This window comes from Meles meles, chromosome 21 (genome assembly GCF_922984935.1).
Source record: "Meles meles chromosome 21, mMelMel3.1 paternal haplotype, whole genome shotgun sequence".
In the NCBI taxonomy this organism is placed as follows: domain Eukaryota; kingdom Metazoa; phylum Chordata; class Mammalia; order Carnivora; family Mustelidae; genus Meles; species Meles meles.
The window spans coordinates 1,907,275-1,934,021 of NC_060086.1; the positions used below are offsets into that span (position 1 = coordinate 1,907,275).

The 26,747-nt window shown below is 42.2% G+C and overlaps 1 protein-coding gene across 1 annotated transcript in view; it reads left to right on the forward strand.

Moving 5' to 3' along the window:
* LOC123934211 (S-adenosyl-L-methionine-dependent tRNA 4-demethylwyosine synthase TYW1-like) overlaps positions 1 to 26,747 on the forward strand; it is a 200,662-nt gene that overhangs the window by 84,722 nt on the left and 89,193 nt on the right. The window contains exons 11-12 of the mRNA XM_045994245.1: positions 8,204 to 8,313; positions 19,954 to 20,131. Of these exons, the coding sequence (XP_045850201.1) occupies positions 8,204 to 8,313; positions 19,954 to 20,131 (288 nt within the window). The remainder of the gene's footprint in view (positions 1 to 8,203; positions 8,314 to 19,953; positions 20,132 to 26,747) is intronic.

Consider the following 26,747-nt stretch of genomic DNA (forward strand, 5'->3'; position numbering starts at 1 on the left):
TTGTTCTATTAATTTTCAGGAGTTGTTGAGTGCTATGTGTATAGATAGCCCAGATTTACCAGTTTGTCTCCTGTTTTCTGTTCATGTAAGTGAAAATTTTGTACTTTGAAATTTCAAATTCAGAGTTTTACGTGTCTTGAACAAATAACCTGATTACAAAAATGGGCAAAGGATCTGAACAGAGTTTTCCAGAAAAGATATACAGATGTCCAGTAAACACATGAAAAGGTAATAATAGTCCCAAGTTGGGAGGTGCCTGGGTGGCTCAGTGGGTTAAAGCCTCTGCCTTCAGCTCAGGTCATGGTCTTGGGGTCCTGGGATCGAGCCCCGCATCGGGTTCTGTGCTCAGCAGGGGGCCTGCTTCCCCTTCTCCCTCTGCCTGCCTCTCTGCCTACTTGTGATCTCTGTCTGTGTGTCAAATAAATAAATAAAATCTTTAAAAACAATAATAGTAGTTCCAAGTTGGAAATAAGTGAAATACTCGTCAACTGATGAATAAATGAACAGAATATCCATCCAGTGGAATACTATTTGGAAATAAAAAGGAATGAAATAGCGATGCATAGTATGACTTGATGAACCTTGAACATGGGCCGCTAAGTCAAAGAAGCCCGTCACAAAAAAACATAAATAGTATGGTCGTATTTCTATAAAATACCTAGAATAGAGAAACCTGTAGAGCAGGAAGTAGGTCAGTGGTTGCTTGGGGCCTGGGTGGATGTGTGGATTGAAAAGTGACAGCTGAGGGGAGCAGGATTTCTTTTGGGGAATGACAAAAATACTCTAACATTGACTCGTAGCGATGGATGCACAGCTCTGTGAATATACTGAAAGCTGTTGGATTTTATGGTATGTAAATTATATTTCAGTAAGGCTGTTAAAAAATTTTTGCTTGAGGGACACTAGGTGGCTCAGTTGGTTAAACATCTGCCTTCAGCTCAGGTCATGATTCCAGGGTCCTGGGATTGAGTCCTGCATCAGGCTCCTTGCTCAGTGGGGAGCCTGCTCCTCCCTCTGCCTCTGCCTGCTGTTCCCCCTGCTTGTGCGCTCTCTCTCGCGCTCTCTCTGTCTCTCTCTCTCTTTCTCTCGCTGACAAATTAATTAATTAAAAAAAAGGAAGGTGACATTTCCACTCATCATAGAAAGTTAAAAAAAAAGTTTTGCTTGAGTAGTAAACATAAGTTTTACAAATATATTTTAAATGTGGTTTGAAAGGTCACCCTTGCATATAGTGAAAATGCAAAATGTATAACGCCGTGAAAATTGTCCTCTTTTCATTCTTGTCTTCTTGTCACCTAGGTTTTCAGAGATATGCCTCACACCTGCGAGTGGATTTGTGGGTGTGTACTGTCTTTGTTTACACGCACACACAAGTGGCAGGACGCTTTACAGTATTCTGTGTCTTGCTCTTTTTGCTCCCACTTTGAGAGATCTCCTCATATCAGAGGGCATGTGGATTCAGACCCAGCTCTTCATCTGCCAAAGTACATCGCTGTTTGGAAAGCAGGAAAGAAACATGTTTAAAGGGCCTTTGTCTTTAAAGTAATTACTAAGGTCTGTGTCTTCCACAAAAATTTCCTCCTTCTTTGTATGTAATAGGATTGTCCTATAATTTTACTCCAAAGTAGTGTTTTATTATTATTATTATTGCTGTGGTAAGAACACCTAACGTGAGACCTGCTCTCTCACGGAATTTTAAGTGTGCAATGCAGTATGGTTCGTCATGATGTGGTCTAGCAGCTCTCTAGAACGTGAATCTAATGTAACTGAAACTTTGTATTTGTTCAGTAGCAATTCCGCGTTTGTGCCTCCTCTAGCCCCTGGCAGCCACCGTCTTGCTCTCTGCCTCTGTGCGCTTGACTCTTCTGCAGACGGTGTCTGGGTGCTGTCATGCGGCGTTCGTCCTCCTGCGGTAGTGCGTTTCGCTTTAGCGTGATGGCCCCAGCTTCATCCATACGTCACATACATGTGGCAGGGTTTCCTTCTGTTTTAAGGCTGAATTGTACTCCATTGCACGTATGTACCACATTTTCTTTATTCACACATCGACTGCAATCAACATGGGAGTGGACGTCTCTCTTTGAGGATCTGTTTTTTAAATCTTTTGTAGAAAGACACAGAAGTGGGATTGCTGTATCATATGGTTTTCTCTTTTTATTTATTTTTAGAAACTTCCAGACTGCTTTCCATAGTGGTAACACCATTTTACATTTCTAATAGTGCATGAGGATTCTAATTCCTCCATATGCTTGCCGACGTGTATTATTTTATTTTTATTATTTTTTCTGATAATGGCCATAGCAGTGGGTATGAGGTGATACCTTACTGTGATTTGCTTTGTATTCCCCTGGTGATTCGTGATACTGAGCATCTTTTGATATACCTGTTGGTCATTTGTAGGTCTTCTTTGGAGAAATGTCAAGTCCTTGGCCCATTTTAAAATTGAGTTATTATTAATATTATTTGCTGTTGAATTAACGGGATCCTATATATATTTTGGATATTAACCCCTTATCTAGTTTGTAAATAACTGCACCTTTCACAGGTTACCTTTTCACTCTGTTGTTTTTTTCATTTTTTTTTTTGATCTGGATATGCTTTGTTGTTTATTTTAAGGCAAATGAACTTAAACTGTTCCCCTTAATTTTTTGATGTCCTCTTTTTGCTTTGGTAGAAGATAAACAGCAAATAAACACATCTGAAGAACAAAATCTTAAAGAACTGGTGATTAGGTGGTATCGCGTGTGGCAATATTATCAATCCGATGTAACTGAAATTAGTAGAAGTTTTATCTAAAATTGTATGTATAAGATCAAAAAAGGAGAGAGGGAATAAATAATATTAACTAAATGAAAGATGATATTTGTAATTACAGATGTCTCAAGGATTTAATCTTTTAATTAGTTAACACTCATTGCTAATATTCATGAATTTATTAACTAATTAATCAATATTGGAAAATTTGGAAAAATAAAATTCCTTGTAAATTTATTTATTTTAAAACATCTATGGAGTTTATTCAGATTTTGCCAGTTTTAAATGCACTCATTTTTGTGATGGGTGTATGTGTGTAGTTCTATACATTTGTATCATCTGTTTAGAATTGCGTATCTAAAACCACAATCAAAATAGAGACTTTTTCCTTTTTGTTACCTCTTGATAGCTACACCTACTCCTTTGTCCTCCCAGCTCCTAATCCCTGGAAATCGTTAGCCTTTTCCCATTTTCTAAATTCCTTGTAAATTTAGATTTTCAAAAGTAATTCAAGAAGAATGTCATTTTGAGTACTTCTGTAATCACTATAGTAATGGAATCAGTAGTTACAAACCATTATCAGAAAGAAACCAGACGTAGATGGTTTTATAAGTAAGTTCTAGCAAACATTCAAGGAAAAGGAGTTCTCCAGAAAGCAAAGAAAAAAGGAACACTTAGGAAATAATTTTAAGAAACTACTGTAACCTTGATAGCAGCCCAGAGAATAGCATGGAAAACAAAAGGGGCAGCGCAGTCTCACTCATTAGAACTGGTGTAAAATCCTGAACAGTACATTAAAATACGGAGTCGGGGGCACAGGAGTGGCTCAGTTGGTTAAGTGTCTGACTCCTGATCTCAGCTCAGATCATGATGTCAGGGTGGTGAGATCGAGCCCTGTGTGGGGCTCTGTGCTGAGGTGGAGCCTCCTTAAGATTCCCTCTCTCCCTCTCCCTGCACTACACGGCCCCCACTCCAGGCACTCTTTCTCTCCCTCCTAAAACAAAACAAACAAACAAACAAAGAAACAAACAAAAAACCCAGAGCCCAGCATCGAAAAACAATGAAACAACCATGCATCAAAAGACGACAAAAGACCATAGTCAAGTTGGGTTTAATTTTTTTAAATATAATTTTTTTCTTTTTTAAAATTGAAGTGTAATGAATGTATAGTATTGTATGAGTTTCATGTGTAGAGTATAATGATTCAACAGTTTTTTTTTTTTAGAGTGTGATCATGGGGGGAGAGGGGCAGAGGGAGAAGGAGAGAGAGAATTTAAGCAGGCCACTATACCCAGCATGGAGCCTGTAGTGGGGCTTGATCTCACAACCCTGAGATCATGACCTGAGCCGAAATCAAGAGTCAGAGGCTTAACCGATAGTGACCACGTGCCCCAAGTGATTCAGCAATTTTATATATTATTCAGTGCTTGTCAAGATAGATGTCTTTTTTTGTTATTGTAGCTGGCTGTGTAATTAGTACTCCACTGTACAAATGTTTTGCGTTTTTATTATGTATTTTGGACACAGGTTATATCAAGTGTGAATCAGTATTAAGTATGAGTACTTCCTTCCTGTGTTTTCAATGAGGGTTAGAGATGCAAGGGAAGAAAACCTTTCCTTATGCGACAGGTTGTGTGGAGAGTTCTGGTATACCCTTCATATGCCTTCCTGTAATGCTAATATCTTCCCTGATGATGGGACAGTTATGACAACCAAGAAATTAACATTTTGTGTCAATTACAATAGATAAAATACTATTAATGAAACTGGAGACTGTTGAGATTTTGCCAGATTTGCCGTTACTGTTCTTTTTAAACCGTTCGAGGATCCACTCTAGTACCCTACGTTGCCTCTAGTTGCTCTGTGTCTGTCTTCTCCAGCCCGTGACAGTCCCTTAGTTCTCCTTGTTTTCATGGTTTCGACACTTTTGAAAAACACTGGTCAGGTATTTTGGAGAAGGTTCCTTAATTTGTATTTGATATATTTTCATTATATATTTGATATATTTTCAGTATATCATTATCTATTTGATATCTTTTCATAATTAGAATGAGATGATGGACGTTTTGTGTGAGCAGTAGTGTTCTCAGTACAGCAGGCCTGCCGGAGGGCACTATCAGTTTGTCTTACTCCTGAGGACGTCAGGGTAGGGACAAGTGGTTTGTTTTTGTTTTGTTTTCGTTCCAGCTTTTGGATATTGAGTGTTCTAGCACCATTTATCAAACGGATTATTCTTTCTCCCTTGAATGGCCTTTGTGCCTTTGCCAAAACTCAGTTGATGACATACGTTGGGTGCATTTCTGGTTTCATTAGTCTTGTTGATCTGTGAGTCTCTCTTTGGCCAATACCACACATTCTTATGTGTAATGAAGACAGTTGATTTTTGTGTGTTGATCGCATATCTTAGGCATTTGGTAGGCTCCCTTACTAGTTCTCATTAGTTCCAGTCTATTTTTTGTAGATTCTTTTGAGTTTTTATGTAGACACACATGTCATTTGTGAAGAGAAAGTTTTATTCCCTTTTCTGGCTTCATTTCACTGACTAGGATTTACATGTTGTCTAGGATAGAAGAAAGGACGTTCTTACAGTGTTTCAGATAAACATTCATTCTTTCACCATTAAGTCTGACATTAGCTGTGAGGGTTGTTTTTTTTTTATCCCCTTCATAAAAATTAAAGAAATTCCCTTTTATTTTTAATTCGCTGTGAGTTTTTGTCACAAATGGATGTTGAATTTTATTAGATGCTTCTGTAGTGTGATTGATTTTTTCCTGCTGAACCAACCTTGCTATTGCTGGGGTAAATTACTGGGTTGGGACACATTTTCCTTTTCATGTGTTCCTGCATTCAGTTTGCCTAGGGTCTTTATTTGTTTTACCTTTTTAGGTTTCTGTCTCTGTTCATGGAAGGTGTAGGTCTGTAATTTTCTTTATAACATCTTAATGTGGTTTTTGTATCTGAGTGATGCTGGCCCCATAGTAAGGTCTAAGGGTGTGTGTGTGTGTGTGTGTGTGTGTGTGTGTGTGTGTGTGTTTTCAGATTTATTTATTTATTAGAGAAAGAGGGAGTGGGGGAAGGAGCAAGAGAGATAATCCCCAAGCCAACTCCAGGCAGAGCATGGAGCCTGATGTGGGGCTTGATCTCACAACGCTGAGATCATGACCTGAGCCAAAACCAGGAGTCAGACGCTTAACTGACAGAGCACCCAGGCACCCGCATTTTTTTTTCTTCAGGTCTTATGTTTTAACCTGATAATATCCTTTAACTGGTGTTGAAACTGATTGTCAGTATGGTTCAATGAAATTTTACATTTGCTATTTTCTAGTCTCTGTGTTGTTTTTCATTGTCCTTCCTGCTCTCTTGTTAATTGAGTATTTTAAATAGTTTTATTTTATGCCCAGTCTTGACTTATTCTTTATAAACCTTTAAAGTATTTTAGAGATTCTCCTGGGGTTTACAGTGCGCGTCTTCAGTCAGCCAGAGTCTGCCTTCCGATGACACACCACGGCATGCGTAGTGTAAGGGTTTTACAAGTGTTTCTTATTCCCCTCGACCATCTTTGGCTTTCGTTGGCATAACTTTTACATATGAACACACAGTACATCATTACTCTTTTTTACTTACACTGTCAGTTATTTTTAGGGCAGTTAAAGGTAAAAAAGGTAAATATTTGTTCCTTTTCCTCCCCCTTTCCCAGTGCTCATTGTTTCTTTGTACAGTTTCAGGTTTCTATCTACTGTACGTTTCTTTACTCTGAGCAATTCCCTTTAGCATCTCTTGTAATGTAGGTTGTTGAGAAGGAAATCTCTTAGACTTTGTGTGCAGAATTTTCCGTTTCTGAAAGATACTCTCACTGGGCGTAGAATTCTGGTTGGTGAGTTTTGTTTCTGTTAGGCGCGCTTCTCGGATTGGCCTTGCGGTGTCATCCGTTTCCTGATGAGATGTCACATGTAATTTTTAATCTCTGTTCTCACGTAATGTGTCTTCTTCCCTCTAACTTAAAGATTTTCTCAATATCTTTTATTTTCATCATTTGGATATGGTATTTTTAGGTTGTCTTTTATTTTTAAAATGTCCTGGTGGTTCTGTGAGCTTTGGATCTGTGGTGGTTTTTCATTATCTGTGAAAAACTGTTAGCGATGATTTTTCGACTATTTCTTCTGCTTCGTTATCTCTGCTTTCCTCCCGGGATTCCAAGTGTGTGTAATCTTGGGCCTGTTCTTATTGTCCCCCAGCTCTTGGACGCTGTGTCACTTTCTTCCCACTTAAGAAAGAAAACTGTGTGTTTTTGTTGGCTTATTTGCACCAGTCTCCAAGGTTTTTTTGTTTTTGTTTTTGTTTTTTTTTTAACTCACTAGTCACTGCTGAACCTGTCAGAAGCCCATTTTTTTCATATTTAACATTTTCTTTGTTACAGTTTCCGTCTCTGCTGAATTTTCGCATCTGATCTTCCATTTTACCCACCTTTTCTGTCAGGGCTTTTTTTTTTTTTTTTAATATTTTAGTTATTTGTTTGACGGAGAGAGAGCGATCACAAGTAGGCAGAGAGGCAGGCAGGAAGAAGGCTCCCCGCTGAGCAGAGAGCCCGATGCGGGGCTTGATCCCAGGACCCCAGGATCATGACCGGAGCCGAAGGCAGAGGCTTTAACCCACCGAGCCACCCAGGCACCCCTGTTAGGGCTTTTAACACAGTAGTGACTGTTGTAACAATTCCCCGTCATGTACTTCAAGCACTCGTGTCGGGAGTTTGGTTCTGCCGACTGCTTTGTTGGAAACGTGTTGCTTTTCTGTGCCTCCTATTTTGTTGTTGTTTTAAAGTCAGACTTCTTACGTTAGAGACTGAGGTGCGTGGCGTTTCTGTGTTTGGAAATCAGTTCACCTTTCCTTTCTGCTTGCCTTTCTCTTCGGAGTTGAGGTTCATTGAGTCAGGAGCTGGGCTCGAGTTGAGACTTGCTGTTTCTGTGCTAACCTCGTTCTGCCACTGGCTTTAACATCCCATTAGGCGATGCCGGAAATGTGGCCTAGAGGCTGCTGTGACAGTTTTCTCCTCACGCCTCATCCATCCTAAGCGTTAGGTGTTCAGCTGGGCTCCCTCTCGGAGAGGGTCAATTACTATGGTTTTGGACCTTTTCCAGGAATATTCTGTTAGCATTTAATGGATGCTTGTTAGCCTGGTGGCGGGTGACTGGAAGGAAGAAGGGTTGCACGTTTCCGACTGTCCTGTTAAACCCGTGTCAGCCAGGCACTTCTCCAGCCAACCTTCTTAGCTCATGAGCTAAGCCAGAAAACACTGCTATAAACAGCTAAACTCTTAGGGGGAACCCAACCCTGATGTTATGACTTCATGGTTTCTCTACTGTGACTTCATGGTTTTACTGCTACTGCGTAGTAGATGTCGCACTGAGATGTCACTCCAGGGTCCTTTAGAACTCTTGCCTCTTGTTCTCAGGCACCACACCAATCCAGTGGGCACCGAGTGGCGGTGGAAGATGGACCAGCCTGAAATGATCCTAAAGGAGGCCATCGAAAACCATCAGAGCATGATTAAGCAGTTTAAAGGTATTTATCTGCCCTCTACAAAGGAATGCTAATTAACGTGAATTAAATTGGCTGAGCAGTTGCCTCTTTGACAGGATTTTGTTCCCACTGGCAAATTTTCATATAGGGAAGTGAAAACTTCATAGAAATATTACAGCATTTTGCCTTTTTTGGTTTTTACTGACAACATTTATGTCCCATATGATGGAAGAACTAAAAAAAATTCATCCAAAGCTTAACAATTTAGAATACTGCACACTCAGCCTGTAAGTTGTGCCTGGGAGCATATCATCATCCTTCCTAAAAACTCTTGATATTGTTCTGTCTTGGTAAGCACAAAGCAGCTTAACGAGTGGACAGGAAAGTTTAGATCATTGGAAAATTCTTAAATATTATCAGTAATATAGTATTGGGAAAGCATTTTTGATTAAATGACTTATAAAAAGGAGGGATTCTATTAATATCATGTGATCCATAGTATTGTGAAAATTCTGCCATTCAGAATTTCTAGAATTTCCTAATTCAGTTCTGTTTTATACTAAAAGGTATGTACTTTACTGGAGGTTACTGGTTCTCAGGCTTTAGTGAGCATCAGAATTATCTGGAAAGCTTGTTAAAACAGATTCCTGGCTTCCTTTCCAGAGATTAGTTCAGTAGGTCTGGACGTGGGGCCCAAGGGTGTGCATTTCTGAACCTTTGCTGGTCGTGCTGATGTTGTAGAACTAGAGACCCCGCTTTGAGGCCCGTTGCTGCAGATAGATATGGTGGACTTACAAAGTGTTGGCTTTGTAGAGTGATAGCTGCCTATACGGCACTGAAATTTGTTAGGTTCCCTGAGAAATCTGTGTGTCTGTCTCCACCTACCACTTGGAAGTCCTTTTCTCCTCTCTGTTCCTTTTCCTTCGCTATGCAACAATAAAACATGAATCTTAACCAAGGTTGTGTTGATACAGACACTTTTGTGGTGCTAACTTCATACGTGGGAGTCCTTATTAAACCCCAGTGATTATCATTTTGAAGATCAGATGATTCTTTTATGTGAAGAAATTTGCCAGGTCACTCCTTGAGATGAAAGTACTTCTGGTGAGAGAGAGAGAGAGAGAGAGAGAGAGTGTGTGTGTGTGTGTGTGTGTGTGTGTGTGTGTGTGTGTGTGTGTGTAGACCACTCAGCCAGTGTCTTCAGTTCTCAGTAGACACTGGCTGGGCGGCCTGTAAATTTAATTCAGTTGGAACACTCTGGCCGTAGCACCCGACCGCACAGGATGAGGGTTCCGGCCTCCAAGACCGCCTCACGTCAGACCCCAATCTCTGGTCGGGGCTGTTCCTGCACTTCTGAGTGACTGGCTGTAAACGGCAGGTTCCTGCTAGCTCCTGTTCAGATATGGTTAATTTACTGGAGCGGCTCACGGATCGCAGAAAAATATTTATTTACACTTAGTGGACTCACCCATTTCTTAGAGAGGGTTTTACGGAGGAGTCAGGGACGGCTAGAGGAAGAGGTAATGTAGGGCAAAGTCTGCAAGCGCAGGAGCTTCTGTCCCAGGGGACCTGGAGTGCGGCACCCTCCTGGCACATGGAGGCACTCACCAGCCTGGAAGCTCACCTCCTCCTGCTCAGGAGTTTTTATGGAGCCTAATGTGGAGCCCTTCTCCCCTTCCAGGAGCTTGGTGTCTGTGCTTGAAGATTCCAGCCCTCTAATCGCTTGTCTCTCTGGGGACCAGCCCTGTCCTGAGGCTATTTAGGGGCCCTGAGTCACCTCATTAGCTCTGCTGTCCTCCGCAGGGGCTTCTTCTGAATGACTAAAGACACTGCTTTCACTCAGGAGATCCCAAGGGTTTTTCGGAGCATTGTGCCAGGAGCCAGGGCTGAAGACCCAATATATAGCTTGTTATAGCTCCGTTATTTCTTACGAGAAACTGAGAAAGGTATGCAAATGCAGATTAGTCAGTAATGATTTGTTAAGGCTAATCAGTCAATAATTACACCTTTATTTTATTCTTCATGAGTTTTCTAAGGAATGTGGACCTGTGCATAGTCGTGTGTGTCTGTGTACGTGCGGACTTATTTTTGTACATCTGGGAAGATGCTAAGAAATATTTAAATGTGAATCTTGACTTTTAGTCTCAAGCACTTTTTTTTTTAAACAAATTACTTTCTCTTTTGTGGATAAAGCAGTGTCTCTTATCAGTGTTTAGGAAAATTACATGAAACTGGTGAAGAACCAAGTTTCCACATTCTGGCATCTGACTAGCAGCACTCACTGATTTGGTTAATACTGATTATTGATCTTCAAACAAATCATGTGCCTTCTTAAAAAACTTCAAGGCAAAGTCTTGTTTTCTTTTGGATAATGTGTTGGTCAGAGTTCCTCAGAAACACTCAGCAGAATGGGGTGCATGTGTGTGTGTGTGTGTGCATGCGTGTGTGTATAGAGATTGAGAGAGAGATGATTTGGGGAACAGGCTCACGTGGTGATGTAGGTTTGGAGTAGACCAGTTGCTGGAGATTTAGGGAAGCGTTCAGCTCCAGAGTCAGTCTCCTGGCAAATCCTTTCTTGCTTGGTCAAGGTCGCCTCTGTTTTATTAAAGCCTTCAACTGATTGGATGAGGATCACCTGCCTTACAGAGGGCAATCTGCTTTTATTCAAGGTTCACTGATTTAAATGTTAATCATCCAAAAGACACCTTCTCAGAAATATCCAGAATATTGGACCAAATATCTGGGCATTGTGGTTCAGCCAAATTGACACATAAAATTAATTATCACAGATCTTTATATCAGAACCAGGCAAATGCCAGTAATTTATCTTCATATTCTAGTAAGTTTGTGTTGTTTTAGTGCGTAAGGAGCCCATTGTACCCATTAGTGATGGGACGAGATGTCTGAGAATGTGTGATTCGCTGGCAGCTGGCAATCTCCCTGCGTGATTTGTGTCCCAGGCAGTTTGTGTGGGGACGAAGCAGCCTGAGGAGGAGGCGTTCACTCTTGCATTCAGAGATGTCCTTGATGCAGGATGACAGTTTGAGTTTTGGTAGTTATTTTTCTGACAGGAGCATTTTTGCAAATTCACTTTAAATGAAAATCAGTGATGAATAAATCATAGGGCTGACTTTACTCATGTTAGTAGCATGTCTTAGGAGAACTCAGGGAGCCCTTGTTCTTTGTTGTCTGCCTCATCTGTTTGAAGGGCTTGTCCTGTGCACAAGGTATATCTGATTGGCAACCTCGTACTTACTTTAGTCTGTAGGCATCTCACACGGTTTGTCGTTAGGTTCCCATGTGATAAGAAACAGAAGAGCTTTAAAAAACATAGGTTATCTTATAGGGGGAAGATAGAGAAAGGATTGGAGAGAGAGAGAGAACAGAGCCTGTCTGTGAACAAGTGAATCCTGAATCGTGGTTAAAATGCCTAAGGAAGAGGGAACGACCCCCCCCCCCATTAACAATGACTGTCAACTTCATTCTTTTTTTTTGTTTTTTAAGATTTTATTTATTTATTTGATAGAGAGAGATATCACAAGTAGGCAGAGAGGTAGGCAAGAGAGAGAGGAGGAAGCAGGCTCCCCGCGGAGCAGAGAGCCCAATGCGGGGCTCGATCCCAGGACCCTGAGACCATGACCTGAGCCGAAGGCAGAGGCTTAACCCACTGAGTCACCCAGGCGCCCTTGTCAACTTGATTCTTAAAAAACCTTTTCTAGAGTATTTACTTTGTCCTAGTAATTTCCCCAAAGGATTCTTTTTTCCCATCTTAATTACTTGACATAGTGTTACCACGTCAGCACAACAACTATTCATTTAATCAACAATAAATTTTCAACAAGGGTTTTCAAGTTGGAACTGGTCGACCTTTGCACACCAAGTGCCAGAGCAGTTCTTCTTGAAAGCAGTAGTGGCTGTAGAAAATGGGTTTCTGTGGGAAGGTGTGCAGGGTGTCAGGCACGTGGGCATAAAGGAGCTCTCATTCGTTGTATTTTATGTTTTCATGAAGGGTGAGAGCTCTCTTGGTCTTCAGTGTTTGGATCATGGTAACTATTTGCTAACGCTTTTTAAAATTTTATTCCAAGCTTAAACAAAACATTACTTTTTTGAAAATCTGTCTTGTTGCTGTACTAATTATAGTACACCTGGATGGGATACTATAGTACTAAAGGAGAAAAAAGCTCTAATTATCAAAGGATGAAATACATAATTCGTAAAAATTCAGAGCTCTTCTACAAAACTGGTGGTGGTCTGCAGGCTCAACAAGCATGTGAATTGTTTTCTTTTAGAAAATACCACAGTGGGGGCGCCTGGGTGGCTCAGCGGGTTAAAGCCTCTGCCTTCGGCTCAGGTCATGATCCCAGGGTCCTAGGATTGAGCCCCACATCGGGCTCTCTGTTCAGCGGCAGCCTGCTCCCTCCTCTCTCTCTCTCTGCCTGCCTCTCTGCCTACTTGCGATCTGTCTGTCAAAAAAAAAAAAAAACCACCCCACAATGGGCAAAATTAGGAAATTTTAGTATTTCAGAATATTGGTTATATTTTCTCTCTTCTTGGCTCTCAGCAGAAAGTAATCTAAACCATTCAAATGCATGGTTGTTTATTTTATGGTAGACAGTCATCAGGCAATGAGATTTTATAAGTTCGCTCAGTCTTTATCAGTGGTTCTAGTCTAAAGTTCTCTCTTTTTTTATGAACCAGAATGCCTCCTGTATTAAGTGAAATCTTTTATTCATCCCTAGGGGATAGGGTATAAGTAAAACAGGTCCCGTCCTTTCTGAATGGTGAGCCCCTGAACTCCTTGGTAGAGATGGGTCTAGAGTCCTCACCGAGTCGCTGCAGGAAAGTCCGCCTTTCTCCCACACGTTACTTTCCCCGTTAGAGCACCGGTGCTCTTCCCTTGTGCCCTCTGGCGGCTTAAGAAAAGCAAAACAAAGTGAGGAATGGAGTGTTCCTGGTTTCCTTGGTTAGAACTTGGGTTGTGCTTTCCTATAGGAGAAAAAAATTCAGTTTGACTAGTTACCACTGAAATAGATTCATTAGTACTGTAGCTTAGGGTTATTGCTGATGAATTTGGTGTTGGGGTTTGAACGGTAACTCAGTCTCCATTTTAACGGTATTTTATCCATGGGAATACAGAGTTGAGGTTTACACAGAAATGTTGTAGGAACATTATAGGCAGAGCCAATTATTTTGTTCTTGTTGGTTATATTCTGGATATCCTAAGTTCATCGTCTCTTTAGAAGTTCAGCTTTAACTCATTCATAATTTCCCTTGTTCTGGTTTGGAAGCCTTAGGTTTTCAGTGTGCTTTTCTACCTTCTTTCTCCACGGGTCTGGTTCGGTTGTTTTATGGTTTTATTTTTGTGGAGCAGGAGACTTGCCGTGGGTGTTGCGGCTTATTCCCTCTGAGTTTCAAGCTTTAGCGAAGGGGCCAGCCTTGAACAGATTTTAAAGATATTCTGATTTTTTTTTTTTTACTGTTTCCCTTTTGTGCTTCTGTTCTCAATTCTGAGGGTAATTATTGTCTCTTCAGTTATTTAATTGAATCATTAAAATAGATTTTTCTCATGACCTTTCTTAGCTCTCCCTTCAGACACATGCAGAATTAACTTTGTGTTGATTACTAGTGGGTCAGAGTTTCAGCTCAGCCCAGCATCTGTTCGGAACGCTGCCTGTCCCCCCAAACGCTCCCACAGCAGGAGAAAGCGTTCCAGAGTGGGCTGGAGGTTTCCTTCGGTCAGGTTCCCCCCGGTTCAGCAGTCAGGTCCTTGTCAGGCACGTCCGCAGCGCTGAGGGTGCAGACAGGTTTTCTTTTCCGTAGTTTAACTTAGACGTGAAGTGATACGGAGTAAGTGAGTAAATGAGTAAGGGTCTCCGACAGACGGTTTTCGCAAACAGGGTATGCTGAAGCACACGTCCAGAAGAGACACAGGGTGCTGAGGAAGAGAGCGCCGCCTGCTCATTGTTTCCCGAAGGCGATTTATGAGAACCTCACGGTGGAAGTGACTGTCAAAGACTCATGTGGCACTTACCGGGGAGGCTTCGGGGAAGACCTTTGGCCCGGGACTATTGTTACGCAAAGAAAGAGAATATTTTATGTCTAATTGCCCCACCGTTTAGATTTAGGCATGAATAGCCTTTGCTGAGCAGTATATCGTGTTAATTTTGGGTTACCTGGTGGGATTGCTGTGACAGAAGGACGAGACTTCCGGCATCTGAAGCGTCTGCTTTGGCTCCTTCGAGGGGGTAAAGTAGGCTTCCTAGTTAATCTGACACCGCGGCGCTTGTCCAGGATCGGGAAGCTGTTCGGGGTAAGGGAAATGTCAGAAACTTGCTTCAGGAAAAGAAAATCAGAATAAGAAAGCAGAGTTTGGTTGTGAACAAAGGCTTAGGGAATGAGAATGGAGAGAGAGAGAGAGAGTGTGTATGTGACAGAGACAGACAGACACTCCCCATGTGAAAAATATTTCTTTAGCTTTGTTACTAAAATGAAGTGTTTGCTGTTCCGTGGTCTGTCTTCCCGCTCTGGGGCTTTTTTCTATTAGAAATTTAGAGGATGTCTTGTTTTCTGACCTACTTCCTTGAGGACAGTGAAGGAACCAGGTGACTGAGTCCCTGAGGGCCTTGTTTCAGGAAAGATCACTGTAACAGCCTCCGGCAGTGACCATGAAATGGAAGGTGCTGCTGTAAAGGAGAGACCCACGGTTTTACATGTTCTTCTCAACACTTTACTTTTGAGAAAATTAAGATAATTTTTAAATCCCAGAATCATTACTCTTTTAGGAGATTTACTTAGGGGACTTTTTTTTGTCTTGGCTTTTGTTTTTGTCGATGTCTAAATGGGCAGGTTGATTTTTTCGTTCAGGCTCTCGGAGACAAGGACAGCTGATCCTTTGCTTTTACGCTTTCCTCCTTCCCCAGCTGCTCCTCGGTCGTGTCCTCTGACGACCCGTCTGCCTTTCCCGAGACACGCGCGGCTTCTGGCTCCCGGTTCACTTCTCTGTCTGCGCTCACTGCCCTAGCTCAGACCCGGAATAGAAGTACCATCTGTTTGCCAGAATGTTTATTTCCATCCAGTCCATCCTTCCAGACTCCAGAGTTGAACGCTGGACGCTCTTTCACGCACAGAGAACAGACACATCGAACTTGACCCTTCTACAATTGACAGAGGTCATTCCCGACTTGTGACACCCGTTACCCTTAGTGACTTGGTCTCCGGTGGTGGTAGCTCTGTTGCTCTGGCCAAAAGCTTGTAGAAATCATTAATTACGTCTCCTTCTCTCATATCCTCCCTCCAGTCCATTAGACAGTCCATTGGTCGATCTCTTCCTGCGGCCTCGGCTGTCGCCATCGCAGTGGAAGCCGCCATCATTTCTTGCTGAGGTTACGCCATAATCTTTTGCCAGATGAGCCTCTTTTCCCCTTTGTTCTCAGCTGCGCAGCCGATCCGATCCAGACATGGAGAAGGACGTTTAGACCTGGCACCTTCCTCCAAACCCTGCAGCGCTACCCGTGTTTCTCAACTTGCTTGGACCAGCCTGCTCCCACCCCAGGGCCTTTGCTCTGCCGTCCACTGCCCACAGTGCTCTGTCCTTCCATTCTCTCTGGGTCTGAGCCTCATCTCTTCAGGTCAGATCTCAGCTTCCCGGTGAGCTTCTCCAGACTGCCCTGTCTTCAAGGCAGCTGCCTCTTCTTTGGGTCCTCGACCTTCTCTACCCTGCTCCACCTTTCCTGTTCCACACGCTTCTCTCTTTCTAACATACTAAAGATGTGCATATCCTGTATGGTAGCCAGTAGCCACATATGGCCCTTTACATTTTAATTAATGAAAATTAAATAACATAATAAATCTGGTTCATCATCAGTCACACCAATGACATTTTAAGTGCTCAAGAGTCTCATGTGGGGGCGCCTGGGTGGCTGGGCACCTGGGCACCTATGTACAGTGGGTTAAAGCCTCTGCCTTTGGCTCAGGTCATGGTCTCAGGGTCCTGGGATTGAGCCCCGCATCGGCCTCTCTGCTCGGCGGGGACCCTGCCCCCCCCCACCTGCCTCTCTGCCTGCTTGTGATCTGTCTGTCAAATAAATAAATAAAATCTTTAAAAAATAAAGAGGCACGTGTGGCTGGCGGCTGCTGTGTTAGATTGTACAGAGAACATTTACAGCATCTCGGAACATGTTACTGGACTACAGTGGTGTAAAATTTACAGATTTCTTATGTTTGATATTTACTTTCCTTCTCTCATAAGACTATAAACTTCATAAAGGCAGAGGTTTTTCCTCTAAAGAGAGAAATTACTTATAAAATTATTTACTGTCGAAAAGATACCTAGAACACTAGTTGACCCATAGCAGGTGATCAATAAATGTATGTTGAGTTGAGTGGAATTACCATTTAATTTGAAATAAAGGATTGAATTTGTTTCATTCACAAAGTAATTATTAAAATAAGACTATTTTAATAATTTTGTTAAACGTAGCTGCCATTTTTGGAATGCTTATGTGCTGGGCCTGGCGCTTCCCTCAGAATTTATTTCATTGACTTCTTATAGAAGTTGTGTATCGGGGCGCCCAGGTGGTTGAGTTGGTTGGTGTCCAGCTCTTGATTCAGTTGAGGTCATGATCTCGGTGTCATGAGTTCGAGCCCTCTGTCAGGCTCTCCATTCAGTATGGGGTCTGCTTGAGATTCTCTCTCCCTCTTCCTTTGCCCTCCCCTTGCTTGTGTACGCTCCCTTTCTCTAAATAAATACTTTTTTTAAAAAAAAGAAGGGTGTGTGTATGTGTGTGTGTGTGTGTGTGTGTGTGTGTGTGTATAAAATTCCCAACTGCAGATCAGGGAATGGGCATAGAGAGGTTGAATGGCTTGACCAAGGAACACAGACCAGCCAAGTGCTACAGCCAGAATTGAGACCTGTTATGCAGGATTTCCCGTGCTGAGGGCTTAGCCAGTGCTCAGTTATCTAGTTCCCGAGTTTCAGGTCAGTTTTGCAGTTCAGGTTAAATCTGTCTTTCTCATTGGGGGAATTAAAGTTAATGATTTTTTTTTATAAAAAGGAAGTGTTATGCTTATGGTTGGGTTGTTTTGGCAACATACAGTGAGTTAAGGATCAGGTTTTTTAAAAAACTTGATTCTTAAGATCTTAGATTTCAGTTATCTAAAACAATTATTCATTTAAAAATACTGATGTGAAAAACGTTCTCAGCAGACATCAGCTGCCACATTTAGATTACTCTGCTTTTAACCTCTGTTGTGTTAGCTTGATCTCTTGGGCATTTAGTTGCAGTTGCTTATGTCCACACACACACAGAGAAAGAGAGATAGAAAGTGTGTGTGTGTGTGTGTGTGTGTAAAAGAAAATCACTTCCTGGAAACTAAGGTACAATTGAGCAGTGAAACCTGAATTTATCTTCTCCAGGTTTGTTGTTGTTAAGGTGATGTTGATTGGGAGTCAGTCATGGTAAGAAACCAGGGTACCTGCTGGAATAAATTTTTAGTGAATGTGTCTGGGGTGCCAGGCACTCTGCTAGAGCCCTTGACATGCATTACCTCAATTAATGGCAACAAAGTTTCTTAGAGGTAGGGACTTGTTACAGTTCAGGCAATTATGTTTCCAAGGTAGCTGGTAAGTGACTGAGAGGGACTATGAACATGGTTCCCCCCACCCTCAGTCTCCCCAAAGAATCTCTATCCTGCAGAGACTATGTGCTTTGGAAAAAAACCTAGTGTTAATTGATAGAAGTATCTGAAGTAAAGGTGATACATTTTTATTTCCTTTTTTATACTCTAAGTCTTCCAAATTCTGTCTCAGATTGAGTGCCTTTTGCATTTGAATGGAGAACAGTTCTCAACCCACTGTGTAGGCGAGGATCTGATGGGGGGTGTTTTTTAAAAATGCCCCAGTCCTATCCGCAGAGGTTTTGATTTAATTGGTTTGGGATACCACCTGGACATTGGGATTTTTTTTTTTTTTAAGATTTTATTTATTTATTTGACAGACAGAGATCACAAGTAGGCAGAGAGGCAGGCAGAGAGAGAGGAGGAAGCAGACTCCCCACTGAGCAGAGAGCCCGATGTTGGGCTCCATCCCAGGACTCTGGGATTGTGACCTGAGCCAAAGGCAGAGGCTTTGAAGAAGAGTGAGCCACCCAGGTGCCCCCTGACATTGGGATTTTTAAAAGTGCTGTGGGTAGGTAGTTCCAGTGTCCGGTGAGGGCTGAGGACCCATGGTGTGTGCTACTGGTCCCCAAACTTCTTTGCACTTTGGAGTCACCTGGGGAGCTTCCAAAGCCACTGCAGCCCACGCTTCTCCCCCAGGATTGGGATTTAATTGGTCCGTGATGGGGTCTGGAGTTTGGAAGTGTTCAGAGTTCCCAGGGGAGTCCAGCGTGCCAGCAGATGCGGGGCTTCTGATTTGTGGTTTTGGACCTTGGTTGCCAGTGAGTATCACTGGAAGATTTAAAACTCCCATAACCCTGGTTTACACCCACCCGGATTAAACGCAGTCTTTGGCAGTGGACCTAGTTTTTGACCCTCCTGGTGATTCCAGCATGCAGCCGAGGGAAGTTCAGGATTCTTCATTTTCTCTCCTGCATACTTTTGGACCAACTCCATTGAGTTTCACAGTTCAGAGCACTTGTGGAGTAAAGGGAGAAGGGATGGGTCTAGAAGACGCTTTTCCTCATACTGAGTTCAGCTTCCTCCCCTCAGATTTTTATTGTCGTAAAATACACAAAACACGATATTTACCAGTGCAGTCATTGTAGAGTGTACGGTTCAGTGTCCCTAGGTATTTTCTTGATATTGGGCAGCCGTGACCCCTGCCCATTTTCAGAACTTTGTCATCATCCAGAACAGAAGTTCTGTACCCAAGAAAAAATAACCACTGGTTTCTCCCTCTTCCCAGCCTCTGGTAACCTTCCACTTTCTGTCTGTCTGAATTAGCCTGTTCTAGGGACCTCAGGTAAGTGGGACATAAGTTCGTCCCTACGTGTTGGCTCTTCTCACTTAGCACAGACCCGTCCGTGTTGTCACTGGTCAGCACCACATTCCTTTTGCAAGGCTGAATAATATTTCATTGCACGTTTACACTAAATTTTGTTTATCCACTTAGCTGTTGATAAACATTCGAGCTCATTTTCTTAAACCAACATGAAAGAACACAGAGCTAAGCAAATTACAGAAAGCGATGTGCTCCGCATTCCAGATCGTTAGCTAACGGAGTTCGCTTCGCCTGCTCATATTCCTGTAGTTCAGTTAGGTTGAACTGAAGGGGAGATTCCTGATCTTTCTGATTAACTAATTCTAGCCCTTTCCCCTGGCCCTTGTTTTGTATTATTTGGACGGTTTCAAAAATGAATTTGCCTTCTGTAACCAAAGAACCATTAAGAAAAATTAAAAATCTTTGGGGCACCTGGGTGGCTCAGTGGGTGAAGCCTCTGCCTTCGGCTCAGGTCATGATCCTAGAGTCCTGGGATCGATCTCCACATCAGGCTCTCTGCTCAGCGGGGAGCCTGCTTCCCCCCTCCTCCGCCTGCTGCTCTGCCTACTTGTGATCTCTCTCTCTGTCAAATAAATAAAGTCTTAAAAAAAAAGAAAAATTAAAAATCTTTTATTAAGAAAAGTGAAAGTGATATTCTTTCCCCATGTTTTCTAGAGCTTGTTCTTTTTCACTGTGTTCTCCAGGAGTACCGGGTGTCAAAGAAGAACGTTTTGAAGAAGGAATGAGGGTAAAGCACTGTGCGTTGTCCCTGGTGGGAGAACCCATCATGTACCCGGAAATCAACAGGTTTTTGACACTACTCCACGAGTGTAAAATCTCTAGTTTCCTGGTCACAAATGCACAATTCCCTGTGGAAATCAGGTGAGCCCTCCAGCTTATAAGATACTCTGCTAGGATCGTGTTTGACGGAAAGGCCTTAATGTATTCATAAAGGGCTTATTGATTACCAGTTACATACACATGTTGGTTTTTTAGGGGGTGAGAGATGGGCCTTCTCTTAAAAATTCACTCTGTTAGGGAAGATAACATTAGTAAAAAGAATAGAGGCACAAATTAATTCCTGGGGAAATTCAAAAGAGAATGCAGTGTTTTTTCCAGAAGGGTGATACTTCTCAGAGAAGCCACTGTTTAATTGGAATCTAAAAGGTAGGAAGCTGTAGTTTTTAATAAGAACCTCCTGAGAGAGGTAGGAAGTTAGGGTGTTTGTGATACCATTATGTAAATATAGTTCATCGGGACCACAGAGTGTGGGAAAGAGACTGGCAACTGGAAGCCAAGCTGAAAAGGTAGGGGGTAGATTGGAGAGGACTTCAAGCGCTGTTCTTTGGAAAGATCTTGCTTCCTGCAGAGCAGCCTACTAGCAAAGACGGGAGAGCCAGAATGCAGGCAACCAGACAGGAGAGTGTTTGTTTAGGTAAGAGTCATAAAGATGAAGGTAAGACAGTGAGAATGAGGAGCCCTAAAAAAGACATTATGGAGATGTCGACAGCAGCTTGGCAGACTGCATGGCTCTGAGAGCCCCGCGTGGAAGAGGAGGGGTTCCAGCTGTTGACTGCTCGGGTTATGGGGCCCTGGAGCAGTAGAGGATCCCATAAAGAACAGGTTTAACACGTAAGATGTTGAGTTGATTTGGGTGACTTAGAGGGAAAGCTTTCCAGATGTAGGTGACCATCTTCTCTGGCTTGGAAATGACCTGTTTGTGCATTATACTTGAACTGTGCACGTGTTATAACACCAAAAAACATTAAATTTTACTTATTTTCCTGTGCTTTCCCCATAAGACTGAGTTGCTTGAGACCGGTGACCCCTGCTTATTTATTTTCACATCACTAGTGTAGTGCCTGTACGTTCTCAGGAGATGGCTAGTGAAATGTTGGGGAAATTTCCATAGAGGAGTAAAAGACAGTGATCTTTTAAAATTCAAAGTTGTTTTGTAAATACTGACCAATAAAGTATAACATGAAAAAAAGGAGAAAATAATTTTCAAATTTAAGAAAGACAGTATTGGAGTGATGTCAGAGTCATGGAGGCCTGCCTCATTCCCTTTTTCTCTTGCCTTGCGTTTACAACTAATCAGATACCCGTAACCAAACAACAAAAAAAAGCACCTCTGTACAGCACACCAGGACACCATAGAGAGGTATTTGCGTGTGCACCCCAAACTGAGTGGATTGGGCAGTGGAGTGAGGGGTGGCGGTGGAGGCTGCAGGGACAGGTCTGGTAGGAAGCCAACACCACCCTCTGGCAGAGGAGGTAGAGGCTGAAAGCAGTTGCTACAGAGCTGGAGAACCTGTTGCTCTCTCTGTGAAACCACAGTGACTTGAGGGGTGGGAGGTGGGGGAATGAAAGGGAAGGGAGGAAGGCAGACACAGAACTGGAGGAAAGTTATGTTTCCTGCTGTCTGCCCCAGGGGATTTAGATGAAAGTGCCCATGGAGCTCTGGGAACCCCCTACTTGAGGATCATGGGGCACACCCAAAGCCCTAGGTGCTAAGCACATCCCACCTTCCACTGTGCTGCCCCCCACCCCTTTTATTTTAAATGCAGAACTCTCCCAGCCTTAGTGGGGAGTCAGCGCTGGTAAGAGAAACCAAAGACTTGTGCTGCAGCACTACCTTCTGGAAGAGAAGAGGAAGGCTTCCAATTACCAACCTGTTAAAACTATTAGAATCAAACTAAACAAGGCTTTTACTTAAGTAAGAAAGGTGTTTGCTGCTTTAGATGCGGTGGCAGAGGCACTTTTCATGAAACACTATGAAAACTCATGGCACTATGGTATCACAAAAGGAAAATGACAATTTTCTAGTAACAGAACCACAAAACACAGACTATTGCAATCTGATACATAATTCAAAACTAGCTATTATGATGGACTTCAACAAACTGCAAGAAAACTTATGAAGGCAATACTATGACCTCAGGAATAAAATTAGTGAATAGAAGAAATACTTTACCAAAGAGTTTTAAATTCTAATGAAGAACCAAACAAATTCTGGAGCTGAAAAACTCAAAAAATGAAAGGAAGAATGCATTTCAAAAGCATTGGAAATGGAGCAGATCAGATGGAAGAGAGAATTCACGAGCTGGAAGATAGGGATCTAGAAATGATTCAGGTGGAAGAGGAGAGAGAACTAAGATTTTAAGAAAGTAAAGAAACCCTGTGAGAACTATCAGACTCCATTAGGAGAGTCAACATTAGATGAATGGGAATTTACCAGAGGGATAAGAGAGAGAGAAAGGAGCAGAGAGCATATTTAAGGAAATAGGAGCTGAGAACTTCTCAAACCCGGGGAAGGAACTGGACAGACAAGTCCACAAAGCTAATAAAACACTTATCTCAATGTGAAAAGACCTTCTTTAAGACACATTATATTGAAACTGTTAAAAGTCAATGGTAAAGAATTTAAAAGGCAACCTGGGGGAAAAAGACAATAACTTACAAAGGAACCTGCATTAGGCTTTCAGGAGATTTCTCTGCAGAAACTCTATAGCCTTGTGAAAAGTGGAATGATTTTTTTCAAAATAGTGAAAGATAAAAACTGCCTCCCAAGAATATCTGGCAAAGTTACCCTTCAGATACGAAGTAAAGATAAAGGCTTTCCCAGACAAACCAAAAGTGACGAGAGTTCACCACCAATAGACCTGCCTTACAAGATACGTTGCAAGGGGGCGCCTGGGTGGCTCAGTGGGTTAAAGCCTCTGCCTTCGGCTCAGGTCATGATCCCGGGGTTCTGGGATCAAGCCCCGCATCGGGCTCTCTGCTCTGTAGACAGCCTGCTTCCTCCTCTCTCTCTCTGCCTGCCTCTCTGCCTACTTGTGATCTGTCTGTCAAATAAATAAATAAATTCTTAAAAAAAAAAAAAAAAAGATACGTTGCAGGGAGCTCTTCAAGCCGAAATGGGAAGATGAAAATACACAAAATGCTGATTAAAGTGGTAAATGGACAATTAGAAGACTGTAACTCTTTTTTACATTAGTATATCAAACCCTTAATTATAGCATAAAGTTTAAAGGAAAAGTATTAAAAATAACTGTACCTGCTACCACTTGGTAACAAAATCACAGCATGAAAAAGTAATTTGTCACATCAAAAATATTGAAGAATAACAGTCATCATATGGTTTCACTCATATGTGGAATGTAATAGCGCAGAGGACTATAGGGGAAGGGAGGGAAAACCCATGAGAGATGCTGAACTCCAGGACCCAAACTTAGGGCTACAGAAGGGAGGGAGTGTGGGGATGGGGTAAGTGGGTGTTGGGTATTAAGGAGGGCACGTGTTGTGATGAGCACTGGGTACGCAACTAGTGAATTGTTGAACACTACGTCAGAAATTAATGGTGTACTATATGTTGGCTAATTGAACATAATAGTTAAATACTGAAGAATCAAAAGGATGGAATTATAGGCAAATCAAGATAAATTCCTATCAGCAGGAAAAATGGCTATTTCATCTAGAGGTGTTTTTTTGTAATCCTCATGGTAACCACTAAGCAAAAAATGTAGAGCATAGACACAAGACATAAAGAAGAGGGGAGACTGAGCAAATCACCATGGAAACCACCAACTACAAAGGTAGAAACAGAATGAAAAAGAAACAGTGGGAAAGCAGAAGATAAAATGGCACTAATAAATCATTACATATCAATAACCCAAAATTGAACCCAGCAATCAAGGGCTCAGAGTGGCTGAATGGATTTAAAACAACAGCAACAAAAACCACACAGGACTCCACCATATGCCGCCTATAGGATACTCTTCTCCAGCTCTGAAGACACCAGCAGGCACAAAGTGAAAGGATGGAAGGTGACCATCCAGGCGGTGGGAATCAAAAGAAGGTCGGTGGGGCATCCCTCTCTCCAAGTTGAAAAGGGTCACAGGGGACAAGGAAGGTCATCACACAATGGTAAGTGAATCTGCACATCAAGAAGATAGAACACTTGCGTGTACAGTTCCAGCGCCCAAGCACCAAAGTACATTAAACAAATGCTAAGAGATCTTGAGGTACAACTCAATAATACAGTCACAGTAAAGGACCCAGATACCCTAATCTCAGCAGTGGATGGATCAGGAAGTCGATAAGGAAACACCGGAATTGAACCACACTTCAGAGCAAACGGACTTCACGGACATATGTGGAACATTCCAAAGTCAGTGAAGAACTCGGTCGATTTAGCAACAAAAAACAACCTGATCAGAAAATGAGCAGAAGAACTAAATAGGCATTTTTGCAAAGAGGACATCAAAATGGTCAGCAGGTGCATGAAAGATGCGCAACATCACGCATCATCAGGGTGATGCAAATCAAAACCACGGTGAGATACCACCTCACACTTGTTCAAATGGCCGTCACCGAGAAGACGGGACAACAGGTGCTGGCGAGGGTGTGGTGACAAGGGAACCTTTATACTTTGTTGGTGCAGCCACCATGGAAAAGAATGTGGAGGAATATGGAGGTTTCTAAAAAAATTAAAAATAGATCTACTGTATGATCCAGCAACTCCACTTCTGGCTATATACCCAAAGGAAATGAAAACGGGATTTTGATAAGATAAGTATTTCCGTATTTATTGCAGCATCATTCACAATAGCCAAGCTATGGAGACACCCCAGCTGCCCATCAACAGATGAACGGATAAAAACTGTGTGGTACATATACACCACGAAATATTATTGACTGATAAAAAAGGAGGATATCCTGCCATTTGCAACACCTTGGATGGACCTCGAGCACATTATGGTATGCAATCAGAGAAAGACAAGTACTGTATGATACCATTTATATGTGGAATCTCAAAAAGTTAAATTCGTTTAAAAAAAAAAAAGTAAATAATGGTTACCAGGGAATGATGGAGGGTGTTAAGATTGGTGGTGTTTAAGGGTACAAACTTGTAACAAGTAGTAACTAAGCCATAGAGACCTAATGCATAGTCTAATGAATAGAGATAATAATAGTGTACTAAATTAGGTAATGTTAGAAATGTCACTCTGACAATCATATGACAATATACAAATGTAACGCGTTGTACACCTTAAACTTACAGTGCCACATGCTCAATTTATTCAGTAAAGAAGACATTATTGTTTGTAAAAAGAATGATCATACACAGGCATGCACAAAGTGAATTTAAAATTTAGCATCCTAGGAAATCAGAGTTGGTTAAAACCGACTAATGGGCAGTAATAAGAAAACCTGTGACATTGTCACAAGGATAGCTAAAACAATACTTTTTGAAGTCGTATAAAAAGGTAAAGTTAAAAGGGAAATGTTTTAAAAATGTCAATGTATAAATTTTGTGTGGGTTACCGTTCCTTTTTAAATATTTTTTTAGGTTTAAAACCCCTGGGTTTTCAGATGGCTCATGAGGAAGGAGTTGATGTAGGTGTTGGGATTGATATACACACAACAGAAAGGGAGTTTATCCCAAATTTGAGGCATATATATGTAGAAAGAATAAATCTGCTCAAAGTGGGGTGTAGGTAATTCTCGGCAAAATGGTAACCAGAGAAGATGATTCATTGTTTGCACGCACAGCACTCCTTGCGAGTGCTCACGGACTGAAGAAGTTTACAGAGCGGCGCATAAGCTCTGTGCTTGGAAGTGTCCAGCAAAAGCCTGGCACATCGTGAACGTTCAGAAAGTGTTCTTGGGTCTCTCTTCCCCACTCTTGCTGGTGAGCCTCCTCTCGGAGCCTGGGGACCGTGATACGACGCAGTGTCCACGGTAGTCTTGACTGCCATCAGTGAAAAATGGGACACAAAGGTGTTGATTAAACCAGTTGTTCAGTGTGGGCACTGGTAAACTGGGAGGGAGGCAAGGAGGAAGTGAAGTAGCAGGGGCAGGGGCATGGGAAATGAGCAGATTTCTCGGATGTTGAACACAAGAGTTTTTAGAAAACGGAAGGGTATACCCTGTGAGTAATAAGAAAGAGTGCTCCGAGAAGGAAAGTTCCTTTGTGTGGATTTGGAAAGCGTTCTTGAAGCTCCTATATCAAGGGTGCCGGGGTCCAGGGACGTGCGTCCCTTCTTTAGTTGTCCTTATTGGGCGAAGGAGAGAATGTGTGGGAAGGAGCTGTTTTAGGTTTGGAGCTCAAAGAGTTGGCGTATCTTGGTTATTTATTGAAATACCAGTGTGGATGGAGGCAAAACCCAAAGTTGAGATCCACAGTTATGGCTGGGCTCCGCATACTACTGCTAGGATCCGAGAAGAATTTCTGTTAGCGACACCCTAGCAGAGATGGATCAAAGAGCATGACGTTCGGGGCTGCCTTCTCTAACGCACAGCAGTCCTGCTGGTGTGGCTGTGACGTGCATGCCCGGCGTTAGGGGCCCGAAACAGGAGGTGACTGTCCTACCCCTGCTCTTCCCCAGAGTGATGTGTGAGTAGTTCAGGAAAAAGTTAGAAGAAGAGCACTGAGATTTGACATACTAGATACTAAGATGTGTTAATCCTGAGTATTAACTAAGTGTTAAAACTA